Here is a 17,495-nt window from a genome sequence, read left to right as displayed (position 1 = left end):
TGCGCACTGGTTTGAGGAGAAGGGAGTAGGACTCAGCTCAACTTGGCCTGCAGGAGAGTGAATTTCTGACTACATCACGAGGGGAAAGAGGAGTCAGGGTAGGAAAGAAAAGGGCTGTTCATTCCAGGTTTCGTTTGACCTAACTCTCCCACACTGTGACGTACAAGGTTCTGACAGAGAGGGAGATGTGTGCACCTGCGTCCTTCAATCCAGCGTGCCTACAGCTCTCCACCTCAGTCACAATCTTGTGTTCCTTGTAAGGCAGAGAATCTGGCCTGATGTCTACTTCACGTTCTGTGGATGACTGTCCTTGTGCCTTTCCATTACCACAGGTGGCTGTTATCACAGAAATTGAGCTTGTCCTGGGAGAAGCGTACACGGTGGAGTGGACCTTGACGACGAGGGATGAGGAAAAGATCGACTGCTATCCTGATGAGCAGGGAGTTTCTGCAGACAACTGCGTTGCCCGTGGCTGTGTCTGGGAGGTAACCAGGCGGGTGGTGCTATCACGCCTTAAAACCTCTCCGCTTTGTACCTTTAAGAAGATAGCCCCAGTTCCTATGTAACTACTTAAAAATCCTCAGAAAGCTCTTCCAAGGAGACCCGGTTTGGATGTGAAGAGTAAGTGGCAACGTGGGGAGACATGCATTTAATAAACCTTGGAGACCGAGGTGTAAGTTTATGCCTTTGAAAAGGATGTGTGCATGAGTGAGTGATGGGGCGGCCCTCTCTCCCTATGCATCGCCTCTCCTGACCCTTTCTCTTGGATAGTTCCCGGACCACACGCTGATCCAACACTGACCTTCTTTTTCAGGAATCCGCTTCTCCTGGGGTCCCTTTCTGCTACTTCATCAATGATCTATACTCGGTCAGCAATGTTCAGTATCACTCAGATGGAGCCACTGCTGACATCTCCCTAAAGTCCTCTGTTGAAGCCAACGCCTTCCCTTCCACACCCGTGAACCCCCTGCGCCTGCAAGTGACCTACCACAAGAATGAAATGCTGCAGTTTAAGGTAAGCCCTGCGTCTGCATCAGGTATTGTTTTCAGTTCTATTACTCTTTGGTATGCAAGGTTACAGAACCTTACAAAAAGTTTACTTTTCTCAGTTAAGGCATGTGATGACAGACTAGATCCTCATCCTGATCCTAAGAGCAATGCAAAGGCATTCTTGGAACAGCAAAGTTTGCATTTTTAAAAAGATTTATTTGTCTACTTGAGAGGCTTTCCCAGGTCATTGGTAGGGAGCTGGATTGGAAGTGGAGCAGCCAGGACTACGCCCATATGGGATGCTTTTGTCACAGGCGGAGCCTTAACCTACTCTACCACAGAGCTGGCACCCCTAATTTGCATTTTGAAGAGGTTACTCTAAGGAAAATGAATGGGTGAACAAGGGTGGGTGTGGAGAGAAAAGGTTCAGTGAGGATGCAGCCTGGACCAGGTGCAGGACAGGAATGGCGAACAGTGGACACATTTGTTGTTGGCAAGGCGGGATTGTAGGTAGTGACGAGGCATAGTGAAGTAAGAACAACCACCATGCCGTGTTTCTAACCTCATCTGTACATTGATGACAGTGACAGTGACTGAAATGGGGAGTCGTAAAATGATCTTATGAGTCCAGTTTTGGGCACTGAATTTGAGGTGTCTGTTAAATAGTCACCAAAGGATTTCTTTTTCCTTCCATTGTTTAATTACATCCAAGGATTAAGGAGGAACCAATTGTTCTTACATCTATCTCTCTATTAAATTGTAAGGTTCACAAGGACAGGGAATTGTCCCTTTGTATTTGTGCTTCTGAAATCTAACACAGAGCCTGTCGGCTGCGTGCACTCAAGTGTTTGTTACGAGAGCCAGAGAAGGAGGTCAGGCCAGCGTGGCACTGGCTGAGCGGTTCTGCACAGCCTGGGTTAGCCTGGACCCTTCTGTGCTGGGATGATGCTGTGTTTCGTTAGTGTCTTTGTGGTGGACTGGGCGTGTGGTAGGAGCCCAGTGGGTTTGAAACGAATGCACGTGCCTGAGTGTGTGGCCTTCTCTCCTGTCTGTTGCAGTCCTGACCATGCAGGTGCTCTCCTCAATGTACGTTTGCATATGTCAGAGACGACTTTCATACTCTGTACCTTTGTGTGTGCTATTTCTTTACCAGAAAACTTGCTCTCATTTCTGTGCCTGGTTAAAGGCTACAAAGCTTTTAAGACTTACGCTGTAATTCTCCTATAGTGCCAAGCCATTCTCATAGAGATATGTTGGACATTCCTTTTCTTGTAATATCAAAGCATGTTTTCGTGATTCTACATTCGCACACATCATCAGGCATTGTAGATCCCTCTCTTTCACTTCCCAATAGCAGGTGGATTCTCTAAGGTATTAGCCCACCTTATTAAGACCCAATGCTCAGGACAGTGTCATGCAGAGAGAAATAGATAGTCAGTGAGTCAAATTTAAATACCATTTTTAGCAGTGGCATTTATGATTATTTTAGTAAAAATGTTTGTAGTTGTTGGAGGAATATGTTTCAGTCCTAAAAAGATTTCAAATATTCACATATACTCATATGCCCACATATAAATATCAATTAATAAATTCATAGAAGCTATCCATATTTCAGATTATTTTCCAAATCAGCACTGATGTCCAAGTGAGTATTACTGGAAAAATGCATCAAGAATGAGATATGACAGACACAGTTCGAAATATAGAACCTGACATTGTTGTCTGATATGTTAATTTAATCCCATCTTAAGACAAAAATATAAATATTTTATATTTATATAAAACCAGCTTTTATCAAAACCTCAATGTTCTCCTATGGGTATAGATTTAAAGCAAACTACCCTTGCTTAAAACACTTTTTATTGACATAATAATTATATATTTTGATGGGGTGCTGTAATGTTTTGGAACACTTACATTATGTGTATTGATGAAGTCATGATTCCTGAGTTAGCTGTCATCTCAGACATGTATCATTTCTTGGTGATGAGAGCATTCAAAATTCTCTCTTCTGTCTTTTATGAATTGCACACAAAAAATTCTCAACTATAATCACCCTCTGTGTGATGGCACACCAAACTTATTCCCCCACCTGCACCCTTGTCTAACACCTGTTCCCTCTGGCCTAGATCTATGACCCCAACAACAGTCGGTATGAGGTCCCAGTCCCTCTGAACTTACCCGGGGTTCCAGCCAGCAGCCCTGAGAGTCGGCTCTACGAGGTCTCCATTGGGGAGAACCCATTCGGGGTGGTGATTCGCCGCAAGAGCACAGGCGCTGTCATGTAAGTGCTGTCCTGGGAAAGCCAGCTGCTCGGGGCCCCGAGGGAGGTCCGTGTCTGCTCCCAACCCCTGTCTGTGTTGCAGCTGGGACTCTCAGCTGCTTGGCTTCCTGTTCAACGACCTGTTCATCCGCATCTCCACCCGCCTGCCCTCCGCGTACCTGTACGGCTTTGGGGAGACGGAGCACACGGCCTTCAGGAGAGACCTGAACTGGCACACGTGGGGCATGTTCTCCCGAGACCAGCCCCCGGGGGTAAGGACGGAGCGCTGGGTTCTGTGTCTGCCCCTCTGCCAGCGCTGGGTGTGCACGCGCGGTGCTGTGCCCTGCCAGACTCCACCTGCTGGGTCCCCTCTTCTGCTTCTCCACCAGGGGTGTAGTTCCCAGGCTCTCTGGTCACCTGTGTTTAATCAGTCACAAGGGAGACTGGGCCCATGGGAATTTGCGGGGTTTCTTTCTCAACTACAACGTCTCCTAACTCGTGCCGCCTCTCTGTCCTGGTTGTTAGTACAAGATGAATTCCTATGGTGTGCACCCCTACTACATGGGCCTGGAGGAGGATGGCAGTGCCCACGGAGTGCTCCTGCTGAACAGCAATGCCATGGGTAAGCCTGTGCCATGGCTCCCTCATTTCTGTGCACTGTTAATTCTACATAACTTTAGAATATATTTCAACTCAATACACCCTGTTCAAAATTATCTTCTTTTAGGCAGTGATGTGCTTAATCTGTTTATAATTTCTACTTCTACTTCTTTTAGTTCAGTAACAAGTAATAAGGCCTCATCTAACTCTTACTTTAGCAAAAACTATGTAACCAAGGTTAGAAAACTTGAGTTTCAAATATTGTGGAAGTCAGGTAATGTGAATTAGCAGTGAAGCTGAGAGTCAGATCACTTGTTGGTGGGCAAAAAAATGTGCAAAAATGTTTATGGTATAGAGGAAATGGAACATCAGGGGATGGAAAAAAGATAAATATAAGTACTAGTGTCAGTTAGTTAGGTCCGTGCTGGAATTACTGGTATTTCATCAAGGGCAGTTTCCTGGGTTTGAACATACCAGTTGTCATGTAAGAGGTTATCACTGGAGGAAGCTGATGAGGTGTACACAAGGACTCTGAATACTATTTTTTCAACTTCTTGTGAGTATCAGATTATTCTTAAATAAAAGCTATAATAATTTTAAGATAGAAGAATGACTATATAAAAAAGTTAATAGTACACACCCAGGAGTGCAAATCCATGGATCTGACCCTGTGGACTCCCACGTAACTGCTTCACTTCTGTGTGGGAACAGCTCTTAGTTCTCTCCAGCATGGAGAGCAGAGGCGGAGGGAGAAGGTGTGGATTTCTGGGACGATTGCTCACCTTGAAGGATTCCAGCATGATTGGCATTTTCTGTATTGCAGATGTGACGTTCCAGCCCACGCCCGCCCTGACTTACCGGACCACAGGGGGAGTTCTGGACTTCTATGTGTTCTTGGGGCCAACACCAGAGCTTGTCACTCAGCAGTACACTGAGGTAGGAGGAATATTTTAAATTTATCTTTAAATTCCATTCCATATCCTTTTGGAGATTTCTTCGTAGTAATTCTCAGCCTCAGAAAACCACTATGATCAGACATTATAATTAGCTCCAATTTGCAGGTAAGAAATCAATGGGGAGAAAAATTACTTACCTTTCGCACAAGCCACTCAGCCAGCAAGGTCTGGAGCCTGCATACTAGGCCAGGCATTTTGCTTCTGGAGTCGAGAAGTCAGCTAGTCCATCTGCAGAAATCAGAGAAAAACCAGATTTTCCATAATTCCTGCAGAAGGGGCTCGTGTGTAGCAGGGAGTGCTCTCTCCCAGGTGTCTTAGTGTCTCTGCATTTCCTCAGTTTCTCTTTCGATTTCAGTGTGTTGATTGTGTAGCTTGGAGCACTGAAGAAATACTTATTCCTTCATACAGACCTTTAATCCAGCTTCCATTTCTTGAGGACTAATATCTTCTGTCTACTTCCCAGGTGATTGGCCGTCCTGTGATGGTGCCTTACTGGTCCCTGGGCTTCCAGCTGTGTCGCTATGGCTATGAGAATGACACGGAGATTGCCAACCTGTATGATGACATGGTGGCGGCCCAGATCCCCTATGTAAGTTCTCAGTGCTGGGGCCTGGTTCTGGACCTCACACTCTCCCAGGGGTCTCTGTATCTGGATTCCTCTGTGAGAGTTTGACGTGGTCTTACAAAGAAACAACAGCTTTCTCATCCAACGTCGTACTCTGCCGCAGCACCTCAGGCTCTACACAATGCAGGTATAGAGGTGGGGTTCTAGGAATCCCGGTGATTCCCGAAGCAGGGGGAGACAGGGATGGCTCCACACTCTTTCTGCCTCCTTCCATCTTTTTCACAACTTAAAAACATGCAGTAGAAAAGTCCTTGATTCCATACAAATGAGCGATCCTGTGAACAGCAGTTTTGCTTAATTAGAATAATGGACTCAGTTTGAGTCACGGCCCTGCGTGCTTCTCTGTAGCTGCAGGTATGTCCTCAGTTCCTGTCCTCTGCGCACAGGGCTGTGCAGGGCCCCTTCAGCTCAGAGCTAACCGCCTGTCGAGTGTAGGGATTCCGTGTCTGGTGTCCAGGTAAGACAGTGGAAACCAACTCTGCCCTTCACCTGCGAACAGGACAGCCCAGGGGTCAGAGTTGATCTGAGGAACCCTCCACAATTAATTTCATTCAACCTAACTTTTCTATGGTTTATGAGTGTTCTTCTAATGGAATAAATAGTGTATTTCACACATTATAAGAAAGCTCTGATTACTCCTTAGATTGGATATTGCAAATGGTTTATGAGTTTTTGTTTTGCAGTATATTTAGCATCCTTGTTGTTTTCTTTTTTCTAACTGAATATTTTAAAAAATAGCTAAATTTACCAGGATCTAATTTTAACCCACGACAAAGCTGAGATGTGGAAGCATATAAAGGAAGCTGTCTGTAACTCAGGGCGCCGTGGCAGAGGGCTGCTAGTGGAGCCTGGGCTTGGACCTCAGCAGCATCGGTGGTCCTGTGTCTCTCCCCAGGATGTGCAGTACTCAGACATTGACTACATGGAGCGGCAGCTGGACTTCACCCTCAGCCCCAAGTTTGCTGGGCTCCCAGCTCTGATCCAGCGCCTGCATGGCGATGGGATGCGGGTCATCCTCATCCTGGTTGGTGCTCACGTGATGTCATGTGGGGAGGCTGATGGGCTGTGGGGGAGAAGGCCCTGTGCTGTCCTTCCTTCCATGGAGTGAGCGGGAAATGGGAGCCCCTCTAGGAAATGCATTTCCCTGGAGTCCAGAAACTACCACCCAGGGGACCCTAAGGCCTTCTCTCTGCAGGAATTCTCCTTTTTCATATCCTTGTCATTGCCAGCTTTGGTTTTCCCAGCTGACTTGTGGTTTGATTTCAGGACCCAGCGATCTCTGGCAATGAGACGCAGCCTTACCCTGCCTTCACTCGGGGTGTGGAGGATGACGTCTTCATCAAATACCCAAATGGCGGCGGCATTGTCTGGGGAAAGGTATGAGCTGGGCAGTGGTCTGCCAGTGCCCAGCCTGGGGTGGGTCACCGCTATGTCTGAGCCTGGGGTGGGTCATGCTATGTCTGAACCTGGGGTGGGTCATGCTATGTCTGTTTGTGCCTGTGGTTTTTGGCCATTTCCATTTAGACATTGAGGGCAAAAGCTCTCATTTTTTTCAATCACTGTTTGTTGGTACAGTTGAAATTTTGTTAAGGTAGTTGAATTTTCTGGAGCAACCCTCCGTGATAAAATCTTACTTCCCTGGGCTATGGCTTAAAGTTTCTTAGGAAATACTATGTAAGAGGAATTGACTGAGGTAGTGCTACCGAACCTTTTTTCTCTGCACAGGTCTGGCCTGACTACCCTGGTGTTGTTGTGAACAGCTCTCTGGACTGGGACAGCGAAGTGGAGGTAAGAGACCCCCTGTGGGTGTCGAGTCTGGTCAGGGTTGCTGGAAGGGGCAGCCATGCTCATGGTGTTGGACATGCTCCTGCTATGATCAGGAGCATGGGCAGGGTGAAACGTTTGAGGGGCATGGCCTGGGTGTCAGTCTGTGTGCCAGACACCTCACGTGTGACGTTTGCTTCCCAACGTCAGCATGGTTGGTACTAATCATGGGATTTAAGCCTCAGAGAGCTTCAATTACAAGACAGAATATCAAAAGCTGAGAAGCCTACACCAAGTGTGCCTTTGATGCTAGTATATTATGGTTGGGCTAATTTCCCACTTGTGTTTTATATTGGGTGCAGTTCTGTCGGACATGACCGATACTGACTTGACTCTAATTCTCCCTCCTGACCCTCCCCATTGTTCTAATCTTGGCTGAGCTGGAGCTGACGCTGTCTGATGAAAGGTGCCCTGTGTCAGGTCCTGTGACTTCTGCCTCCGTCTTCCAACCCCTGCAACCCTGGAGTGCCCCTCTCGGGATTCTGAGCGATGCAGCCCCTTGCCTCCTTGCTCCTCCGTGAGGCAGATTCTTGTCTGTTGATCCACTGCTGTCTTCTTCGTTTTCCTCTTTTCCGTTGATCCAGGTGCATGATTCCCCCTTGCATTTCCTACGTGGTGTATGAGAACTGCAGCTCCTCCATGCCTTGTCCTCTTTGCTGTCCCCTCCCCTACCCCACCCCCAACATCATTCAGCTCTTTAACTCTGAAAATGCCATGGTTAACGTGGAGGAGGCTATTTTCTGAGCCTTACAAAGGAGCATCACATTCCCTAATAATGACATGGAAAATAGAGACATTTAGGAATGTTTGCTTGGTGGCACAGATGCTCAATAAAACACTGAGTCTTGTCTAAACGTGTTTAAGCTAAACATGGTGGGGCTTAGAATGGTCAACCAGAAAATGTAAAACAGGGGCCTTGTTCTAAAAAGTTTACAAAGTAGTTAAGGATTTAGATTTTTTTTTTTTTCAACAGGCAGAGTGTACAGTGAGAAAGAGAGAGACAGAGAGAAAGGTCTTCCTTTTCCATTGGTTCACCCCCTAATGGCTGCTGTGGCTGGCGCACTGTGCTGATCTGAAGCCAGGAGCGAGGTGCTTCTCCTGGTCTCCCATGCGGGTGCAGGGCCCAAGGACCTGGGCCATCCTCCACTGCACTCCTGGGCCACAGCAGAGAGCTTAACATTGTACATAATAATTGTACAGATTTATAGGGACAAGTACACAGTGTGCGATGATCAGATCAGCATTAGTAGCATTTACGCCTCCTACAACATTTATCACTTCTTTGTACTGGGAATCTTTGAAAAAGAGCTATAAATGGGTCGACTAAAGTAAAGCATTGATTTTATTTTAGGGGGAAGATGAAGAGAAGGGGCGGTTGACACGGCCTCTTTAAGTCTTCTAATATGATGTTATACACATGTGCAGTTTTGTTGAGATTCTCAAACCTGAGCAAACATGGGTGCATCCTCGTGGTTCACCAGGCTGTTTCTTTCCCACCTGGTTCAATGCATCCGATGTCGGCCCTGTGGGGCTGCAGGTGCCCCTGGCTCCTGCTCTGTCTTCATCTGGCATCTGCCTTGTGGGGCTGCAGCTGCCCTTGGCTCCTGCTCTGTCTTCATCCAATGTCGGCCCTGTGGGGCTGCAGGTGCCCCTGGCTCCTGCTCTGTCTTCATCTGGCGTCTGCCCTGTGGGGCTGCAGGTGCCCCTGGCTCCTGCTCTGTCTTCATCCAATGTCTACCCTTGGGGCTGCAGGTGCCCCTGGCTCCTGCTCTCTCTTCATCTGATGTCTGCCCCGTGGGACTGCAGATCCTCTGGGCTCCTGCTTTGTCTGCATCCAATGTCTCTTCATCCAATGTCTGCCCTTGGGGCTGCAGGTGCCCCTGGCTCCTGCTCTCTCTTCATCTGACGTCTGCCCCGTAGGGTTGCAGATCCTCTGGACTCCTGCTCTGTCTTCATCCGATGTTGGCCCTGTGGGGCTGCAGGTGCCCCTGGCTCCTGCTCTGTCTTCTCCTGATGTTGGCCCTGTGGGGCTGCAGCTGCCCCTGGCTCCTGCTCTGTCTTCATCCAATGTCTACCCTTGGGGCTGCAGGTGCTCCTGGCTCCTGCTCTGTCTTCAAGCAGTCCATGGGCAATGGCAGGACACAAGTTAAGGTTGGGCATGTATCCCATGGGCGGTTCAGGGTGCTGTCTGCTGCCATTCATGTTGATGGGAAGGTGAAAACAGTCTACAGATGCTTTGCAGATGCTGAGCGTGGATGTGATCTGCTCCTCACACTTGGTGCACTTCTCATGAACACAGAACAGGGTGCAGACCATCACCTGTTGGTACAAGTCTCTGCTTGAGTTATCTGTAAGTGCCTATCTGCTGTCTAACGCATTTTTTGGGACAAATGGACTATATTTAATTCTTACAGCAATACAGAGCTTATGCGGCCTTCCCAGACTTTTTCCGTAATTCAACCATCACGTGGTGGAAGAGGGAAATACAAGAAATGTACACCAACCCACAGAATCCCGAGAAGAGCTTGAAGTTTGACGGCTTGTGGATTGTAAGTGTGTGTGTGTGCACATGCCTCGGTGTGTGCCTGTCTGTGTGTGCCTTGAGCTTTGGTGCCCCGACCTTTAGTTAAAAGGAGAATAATCTCCCAGACAGTGGGCGTGCTACCACGTCCTCCACCCAGGCGTGGCACAGCCCAAACACCTCCCACCTTGTGCTTCACCCGAGGGTCTTGCTGTCAAACCTCAGAGGTGATTATGGAAGATGATGGAATTTTGTTTCCTTCAATCTCCATGGAGAAAATTTGGAATTTTGTTTTCCTCACACCTCGATGGAGAAAATGTGCTTTTCCCCTCTGGCTGCTCCTTCCCTAGGGCCTGCCTGACCTTTCTAGCCACTTCCACCTGGGGTTTGATGAGCCCTCCTGCTTGGCATCTACAGGGAATACCGGATGTTGAATGATTGTTCCTGGCACCTGTTCTCAATTTGACAGGCTACAACTGTCTTGAGAAGTAAGTGGTGTCTGTGTTGACATTTCCAGGACATGAATGAGCCGGCGAGCTTTGTGAACGGGGCAGTTCCTGCAGGCTGCACGGATCCCACTCTGAACCATCCGCCCTACATGCCATGTAAGGACCCGTGGCCTCCTCACCTGCAGAGCCACGGCCATTGAAGAGTCCAGGGACCGGGGCTTGCTTTTTGGTGCTGGGGTTTATTGGGGTCCAGCAGCAGAGGTGTGGGGAGCAACTCGGACTAGACTAAGTTACTGGAATTAAGACTTATTCTATGCATCTGCTCTCCCACAATATGGCGTTGGGAGAGAAGAAAACAGCTTCTACACAGCTGCCTCCAGTTCAGCCAATAAACTGTAGGACTTGCTCCTGATTGGAGGAGAGCAGCGTGCTCGGCGTGTGGGCAGCCGAGTTGGGATTGGTGGAAGAGGACTATATAGGAGGAGAGAGATGGCATGCACCAGGAACATCTAAGAGGAACATCTAAGGGGAACATCTAAGGGAACACCTGTGCAGCCCCCGAGAGAGCCGGCCGGCGGTGTGCCGCTCCCCCGCGGAAGTGGGGAATGTGGCCAGGGGGAACCGCCCTTCCACGGAGGTGGAAGGGACAGTAGCCAACCCGGGAAGAACCAGCAGCAAACCCGGGGAGGGCCGAGCAGACGAAAGAACAGCGCAGGGTCCTGTGTCGTTCCTCCACGAAGAGGGGGAGCGACATAATGGTGCCGTGACTTGGATAGGAAGCCTAGGCAGGGCTTAGTGTCGTTCCCCCACGAAGAGGGGGAGCGACAAGAGGCACTTCCAGCACTTGACCCGTTGGGTGTGTGCAAGTCCCTGGGCCTGCTGGGTGAATTTCCCAAGCTGTCTAGAAACCACATGGCAGTGGTGATGTCTCTAAAGAACTCCAGCAGCTAAATTTCTTAGTTCTGTAGGCTTATGATAATTCCTGCAAAGGAATTTGTTGGGCTACAGATAGTATCTCTCCCTTATTATGGAGTGGATGGTCTTTGGAGTTACACTTGTGTCCACATCTTGGTTCTAGAATTCATTCTCACTGTGAGTTGTATCACCATCTACAGATGATGTGATGTTTTCAAAGCTCAGTTTTTCTGAACCATAAAAGGCACATATGATATCTTTGTCACAGCAATATTTTTTTTTTTTTGACAGGCAGAGTGGACAGTGAGAGAGAGAGACAGAGAGAAAGGTCTTCTTTTGCCGTTGGTTCACCCTCCAATGGCCATCGCAGCTGGCGCGCTGCAGCCAGCACACCGCGCTGATCCGACGGCAGGAGCCAGGTGCTTCTCCTGGTCTCCCATGGGGTGCAGGGCCCAAGCACTTGGGCCATCCTCCACTGCACTCCCTGGCCACAGCAGAGAGCTGGCCTGGAAGAGGGGCAACCGGGACAGAATCCGGCGCCCCGACCGGGACTAGAACCCAGTGTGCCAGCGCTGCTAGGCGGAGGATTAGCAAGTGAGCCACGGCGCTGGCCACAGCAATATATTAAAAATTGCATGACTTCATTTATATGGCAAAAATATAGATCAAAATCTGATGTGCACTGCTTGACAACTATGCGTTCTTCCCCAAACCTCTGCTTTCTCTGAGGATTCTGCAGGTCGAGAGCAGCACTGTACCCACACTGCTGGGGAAGGGGAGAGGGTGCCCTGCGGAAGTCAAGTTATCTTAAAATCCGGAGTCCAACTCTTAACCAAAGTCAAGGACACCCGGGATCAGAGCTGGCTTTAACATCCCTTCATCTTCTCCCCCAGACCTGGAGTCCAGGGGCACGGGCCTGAACAGCAAGACCTTGTGCATGGAGAGCGAGCAGATCCTGCCAGACGGCTCCCGTGTGCGGCACTACGACGTGCACAGCCTGTACGGGTGGTCTCAGACCAGACCCACCTACGAGTGAGTCACTGTCTCCCTTCTCCACTGGGTACAGCCTGCAGGACAGCCAGTGATGGATGAAGCTACTGTGTAGCAATTCTTATTAACTAAGCAAATGCTCATCAGCTTGGAGCTTGGAGCTTGGAGCCAGGTCCTGTGTTGATAGTAAGGCAGATAGATTTACGCAAAGCTACCTCACTCCAATGGAAAACAACGGTCCTCTTGCTGACTGATGTCATAACCATCTGAAATTGCAGCACAAAGCGTTTTCACGTGTTTGTGGTAAAGTAGATGTAACAAAGTTACTACATTGCCAGTCAAACAAGAGTATAGCAGTTCAATTATGTAAAGTACATAATAGTTATAAAGACAGTAAAAGAGTGCATTACTGTTTTATGTATTTGATCCATTATATTTTTATACTATTGTTGGGGACACACATGGGAATATTGTGGTTAGTTTATGCTGCAGCTGCTGTTCCTATAGCTATAGTTATAAGTCATAAAGTAAATGCAGAGGTTTGGATATTTCTCTCCTTTATTTCAAAAGTGAATCCTCTCAACAGGGATTTTTGTAGGCCACCATGTCGGCCCCTATGAACTGATTTTTTTTTTATAAATAAGAGTGTACGTTAACATAATGATCAAAATAGTGCAAGAAATAAGCTAACCCAGTGGCATAGTCATTCATGACAATTATCCATTAGTAAGTGTTGCACAAACTTGTATATGCTATACTTTTATTTGAATGGCAGGGTAGGAGATGTAATTATGCTTGATTTTGGAAAACATGTGAGTAATGCATTGTACTGTAGTTTTTTAAAGATTTATTTATTTATTTGAAATGCAGCAGAGTTACAGAGAGGCAGAGGCAGAAAGAGAAAGAGAAAAAGAGAGAGAGAGAGGTACTCCATCCGCTGGTTCACTAACCAAATCGCTTCAATGGCCTGGGCTGGGCCTGGCAGGCTGAAGCCATGACCTAGAGGTTTCATTTGAGTCTCTCATGTGGGTTCAGGGGCCAAGAACTTGAGAACGTGGGCCATCTTTCACTGCTCTCCCAGGCACATTATCTGGGAGCTGCATGAGAAGTAGAGCAGCCGGGTCTTGAACCTGCACCCATAGGGGATGCTGGTGACAACGAGGGGGTCTTAACCTCTGTGCCACAGTGCTGGCCCCAAATTTAGATCTTATAAATAGGAGTGTACATGACAATGATGATGCAGGCAGTGTATGAATACAGAACCCAGTGACACAGTCGCTGATGAGCATTATCTATTGTTGATTGCTGTATATAATTGCATGTACCATACTTTTATTTGAATGGCAGTTCAGTTGGTGTGTTTATACCTGATTATCAATAACATGTGAGTAATTCATGTACCACAGTTGTTTTTAAAGATTCATTTATTTACTTGAAAGGCAGAGTTACAGAATCAGAGACAGGGGGGGGGGGGTCTGCAATCTGCTGCTGGTTCACTCCCCAATGGCTGCAAGGCCGGGGCTGAGCCACTCCGAAGCCAGGGGTCTGGAGCTTCCTCCGGGTCTCCCATGGGTGTGCAGGGGCCCAAGAACTACTACTAATACTCCTTTCCCAGGCCACAACAGAGAGCTGGATCAGAAGTGGAGCAGCCAGGACACATACTGTCCCCCATATGGGTTGCGGGCATTGCAGGCAGTGGCTTTAGCTGCTACAGCACAGCGCTGGCCCCACATGTATGACAATGTAAGATGGCTATGCCATCACTGGCAATAGGATTTCCCAGTCCACTGGGATTTTATGGCATCACCATTGCACGCACAAGGCACTGAGTACATAAAGAGCAGAGTTTAGGGAAGACTTCCTTTTATGCAACCCAGTGGATTCAATACATGGTGATGGTCTTGGAACAACACTGTGTAGAGACACACCCATGATAGTCATGTACATGGTCTGGGATGAGTAGGTGGGGGCCTCACACTGGCTGATTTCCGTATTTCTGCAGCCATGCAGCAGACATCAGGTGACCGTGTCCTGGGTTCAGGGCCCCGAGGGCAGGAGCTCTGTGCCTTTCCATCTCCTGCTCTGCCCTCAGCTCACCTCCTTTCCCTCCACCAGAGCCGTGCAGGAGGTGACGGGACAGCGAGGGATCGTCATCACCCGCTCCACGTTCCCCTCTTCTGGCCGCTGGGGGGGACACTGGCTGGGAGACAACACAGCCGCGTGGGACCAGCTGAGGAAGTCTATCATTGGTGTGCAGCCTTGTGGCAGGGCCCCTGCTGGCAGGGAGGGGGCGGTGAGGGGGGAGGAGGCAGGGCTCAGGGCCTGGTCTCACCCCGCTGTGGTTCCCTTTGCAGGCATGATGGAGTTCAGCCTCTTTGGCATTCCCTATGTAAGTGTCCCTGGATCCCTCCTGCTGACCTGGGAGCTGGAGCCAGCGTTCAGAAACCCTCAGCAGGCCCGTTTTCTTGCTTCTCGGTTCAGACAGGAGCAGACATCTGTGGGTTCTTTCAAGACGCTGAATATGAGATGTGTGCTCGCTGGACGCAGCTGGGGGCCTTTTACCCCTTCTCCAGGAACCACAACACCATTGGGACCAAGGTAGGGCATTCACTGCTCCCTCAAGTGATGTGTGTGGTGTGAAAGGCACCCTGCATTTGTGAGCTACAATTGATGTAGTCGGTTTTCACTGGGGGTGTCTTTAAAATATTCAACCCAGTGTCTGCATGAACTGTACTTACCTATATTCTTTAGCTTACCCTTTTATTTAGACAGTGCATCCCAAGAAGAATGCCTTATGGGAAATCGCACTATGTGCCCTGGGTGAGCGCAGGGACCTCATGCATTCTGTTAGCAATATTCTGTGACTTACTCGGGCATCATCTTTGGTTTGGCTGTGTGTGGTGCTCATCAGAAATAAGCTCTCAGTGACTTCCTCAACGTCCCCCAGGCTGAGCTCCTCACAGTCTTTCTCTTCTTTTATTTTTTTTTTCAAATTGACTTTCTTTTTTTTTAACTTTTTTTTTTAGCAAATATAAATTTCCAAAGTACAGCTTATGGAGTGGGAATAAGAGAGGAAGGAGATTTGCAATTTGGGACATGCTCAAGCTGACTTGCCCCAAATGGTAGAGTTAGAAATGTGCCAGGGGATTCCAATACAATCCCATCAAGATGGCATGTACCAATGCCATCTCACTAGTCAAAGTGATCAATTTCAGTCAACAATTGATCACAATGATAGGTCTAAGAGTCAAAGCAATCACACAAACAAGACTAGTGTCTGCAAATACTAACTGATAGAATAAAAAAGGGAGAGAAGGATCCAGCATGGGAAGCGAGATACACAGCAGACTGATAGAATGGCAGATGTCCTAAACAGCACTCTGGCCTCAGAATCAGCCCTTAAGGCATTCGGTTCTGGCTGAAGAGCCCATGAGAGTATTTCAGGCATGGAAAGCCAAGACAGTCTGGCAAAAAAAAAAAAAAAAAATGACCTAAATGAAAGATCTCCGGGAGTGAGATCCCAGTGGAAAGAACAGGTCATCAAAGAGGGAGGTACCTTTCTCTGAAGGGAGGAGAGAACTTCCACTCTGACTACGACCTTGTCTAAATATGATCAGAGTTGGTGAACTCAAAAAGCTTCCATAGCCTTGGCAACTCATGACAAGAGCCTAGGGTGATTACTGATGCCATAAACAAGAGTGTCAATTTGTTAAGTCAACAACAGGAGTCACTGTGCACTTACTCCTCATGTAGGATCTCTGTCCTTAATGTGCTGTACATTGTGATTTAATGCTATAACCAGTACTCAAACAGTATTTTTCACTTTGTGTTTCTATGTGGGTGCAAAATGTTGAAATCTTTACTTAATATATGCTAAACTGATCTCTATATAAAGAGAACTGAAAATGAATCTTGATGCGAATGGAAGGGGAGAGGGAAATGGGAAAGGGGAGGGTTGCTGGTGAGAGGGACATTATGGGGGGGAAGCCATTGTAATCCATAAGCTGTACTTTGGAAATTTATATTCATTAAATAAAAGTTAAAAAAAAGTACAGCTTATGGATTACAATGGCTCCCCCCCATAACTTCCCTCCTGCCTGCAACCCTTCATTTTCAATTATCTTTATATACAGAAGATCAATTTAGTATATATTAAGTAAATATTTCAACAGTTTGCACCCACGTAGAAACACAAAGTGAAAAATACTGTTTGAGTACTAGTTATAGCATGAATTCACATTGAACAACACATTAAGGACAGAGATCCTACATGAGGAGTAAGTGCACAGTGACTCCTGTTGTTGACTTAACAATTTGACACTCTTGTTTATGGCATCAGTAATCTCCCTAGGCTCTTGTCATGATTTGCCAAGGCTATGGAAGCCTTTTGAGTTCGCTGACTTCAATCTTATTAAGACAAGGTGATAGTCAAAGTGGAGGTTCATGCCTCCCTTCAGAGAAAGGTACCTCCTCCTTTGATGGCCCCATTCTTTCCACTGGGATCTCACTCACAGAGATCTTTCATTTAGGTCCTCTTTATTTTTTTTTTTTCCAGAGTGTCTTGGCTTTCCATGCCTAAAATACTGTCATGGGCTCTTCAGCCAGATCCAAATGCCTTAAGGGCTGGTTCTGAGGCCAGAGTGCTGTTTAGGACATCTGCCATTCTATCAGTCTGCTGTGTATCCCACTTCCCATGTTGGATCCTTCTCTCCCTTTTTTATTCTATCAGTTAGTATTTGCAGACACTAGTCTTGTTTGTGTGATTGCTTTGACTCTTAGACCTATAAGTATGATCAATTGTTGACTGAATTTGATCACTTTGACTAGTGAGATGACATTGGTACATGCCATCTTGATGGGATTGAATTAGAATCCCTTGGACATTTCTAACTCTACCATTTGGGGCAAGTCAGCTTGAGCATGTCCCAAATTGCACATCTCCTCCCTCTCTTATTCCCACTGTTACATTTAACAGTGATCACTTTTCAGTTAAATTTAAGCACCTAAGAAAATTTTGTGTTAATTACAGAGTTCAACCAACAGTATTAAGTAGAACAAAAAAATACTAAAATGGATAAAGTATTAAGTTGTACATCAACAGTCAGGACAAGGGCCAATCAAGTCACTCTTTCTCATAGTGTCCATTTCACTTCAACAGGTTTCCTTTTTGGTGCTCAGTTGAGCTCCTCACAGTCCTCTTCCTCTTTTGCAGAGACAAGACCCCGTGTCCTGGAACGCCACCTTTGTGAATCTTTCCAGAAGCGTCCTGGAGACCAGATACACCCTGCTGCCCTATCTCTACACCCTGATGCACAAGGCCCACGTGGAGGGCAGCACTGTGGTGCGGCCTCTCCTGCACGAG

At 47.5% G+C, this 17,495-nt stretch overlaps 1 protein-coding gene across 1 annotated transcript in view; it reads left to right on the top strand.

Annotated features, from left to right (window-relative positions):
• LOC100358478 (uncharacterized) overlaps positions 1–17,495 on the top strand; it is a 285,002-nt gene that overhangs the window by 11,438 nt on the left and 256,069 nt on the right. The window contains exons 6-22 of the mRNA XM_089328728.1: positions 333–485; positions 815–1,015; positions 3,120–3,274; positions 3,357–3,525; positions 3,779–3,875; positions 4,677–4,789; positions 5,273–5,398; positions 6,330–6,458; positions 6,701–6,811; positions 7,160–7,222; positions 9,673–9,807; positions 10,297–10,384; positions 12,037–12,175; positions 14,249–14,382; positions 14,488–14,522; positions 14,615–14,731; positions 17,346–17,494. Coding sequence (XP_089184854.1) covers positions 333–485; positions 815–1,015; positions 3,120–3,274; positions 3,357–3,525; positions 3,779–3,875; positions 4,677–4,789; positions 5,273–5,398; positions 6,330–6,458; positions 6,701–6,811; positions 7,160–7,222; positions 9,673–9,807; positions 10,297–10,384; positions 12,037–12,175; positions 14,249–14,382; positions 14,488–14,522; positions 14,615–14,731; positions 17,346–17,494 — 2,114 coding nt within the window. The remainder of the gene's footprint in view (positions 1–332; positions 486–814; positions 1,016–3,119; positions 3,275–3,356; positions 3,526–3,778; positions 3,876–4,676; positions 4,790–5,272; positions 5,399–6,329; positions 6,459–6,700; positions 6,812–7,159; positions 7,223–9,672; positions 9,808–10,296; positions 10,385–12,036; positions 12,176–14,248; positions 14,383–14,487; positions 14,523–14,614; positions 14,732–17,345; position 17,495) is intronic.

This window comes from Oryctolagus cuniculus, chromosome 3 (genome assembly GCF_051225735.1).
Source record: "Oryctolagus cuniculus isolate XC-2025 breed Fujian yellow rabbit chromosome 3, ASM5122573v1, whole genome shotgun sequence".
NCBI lineage: Eukaryota > Metazoa > Chordata > Mammalia > Lagomorpha > Leporidae > Oryctolagus > Oryctolagus cuniculus.
The sequence above is the reverse complement of the archived record's forward strand: the minus strand, read 5'-3'. Positions and strand labels throughout refer to the sequence as shown.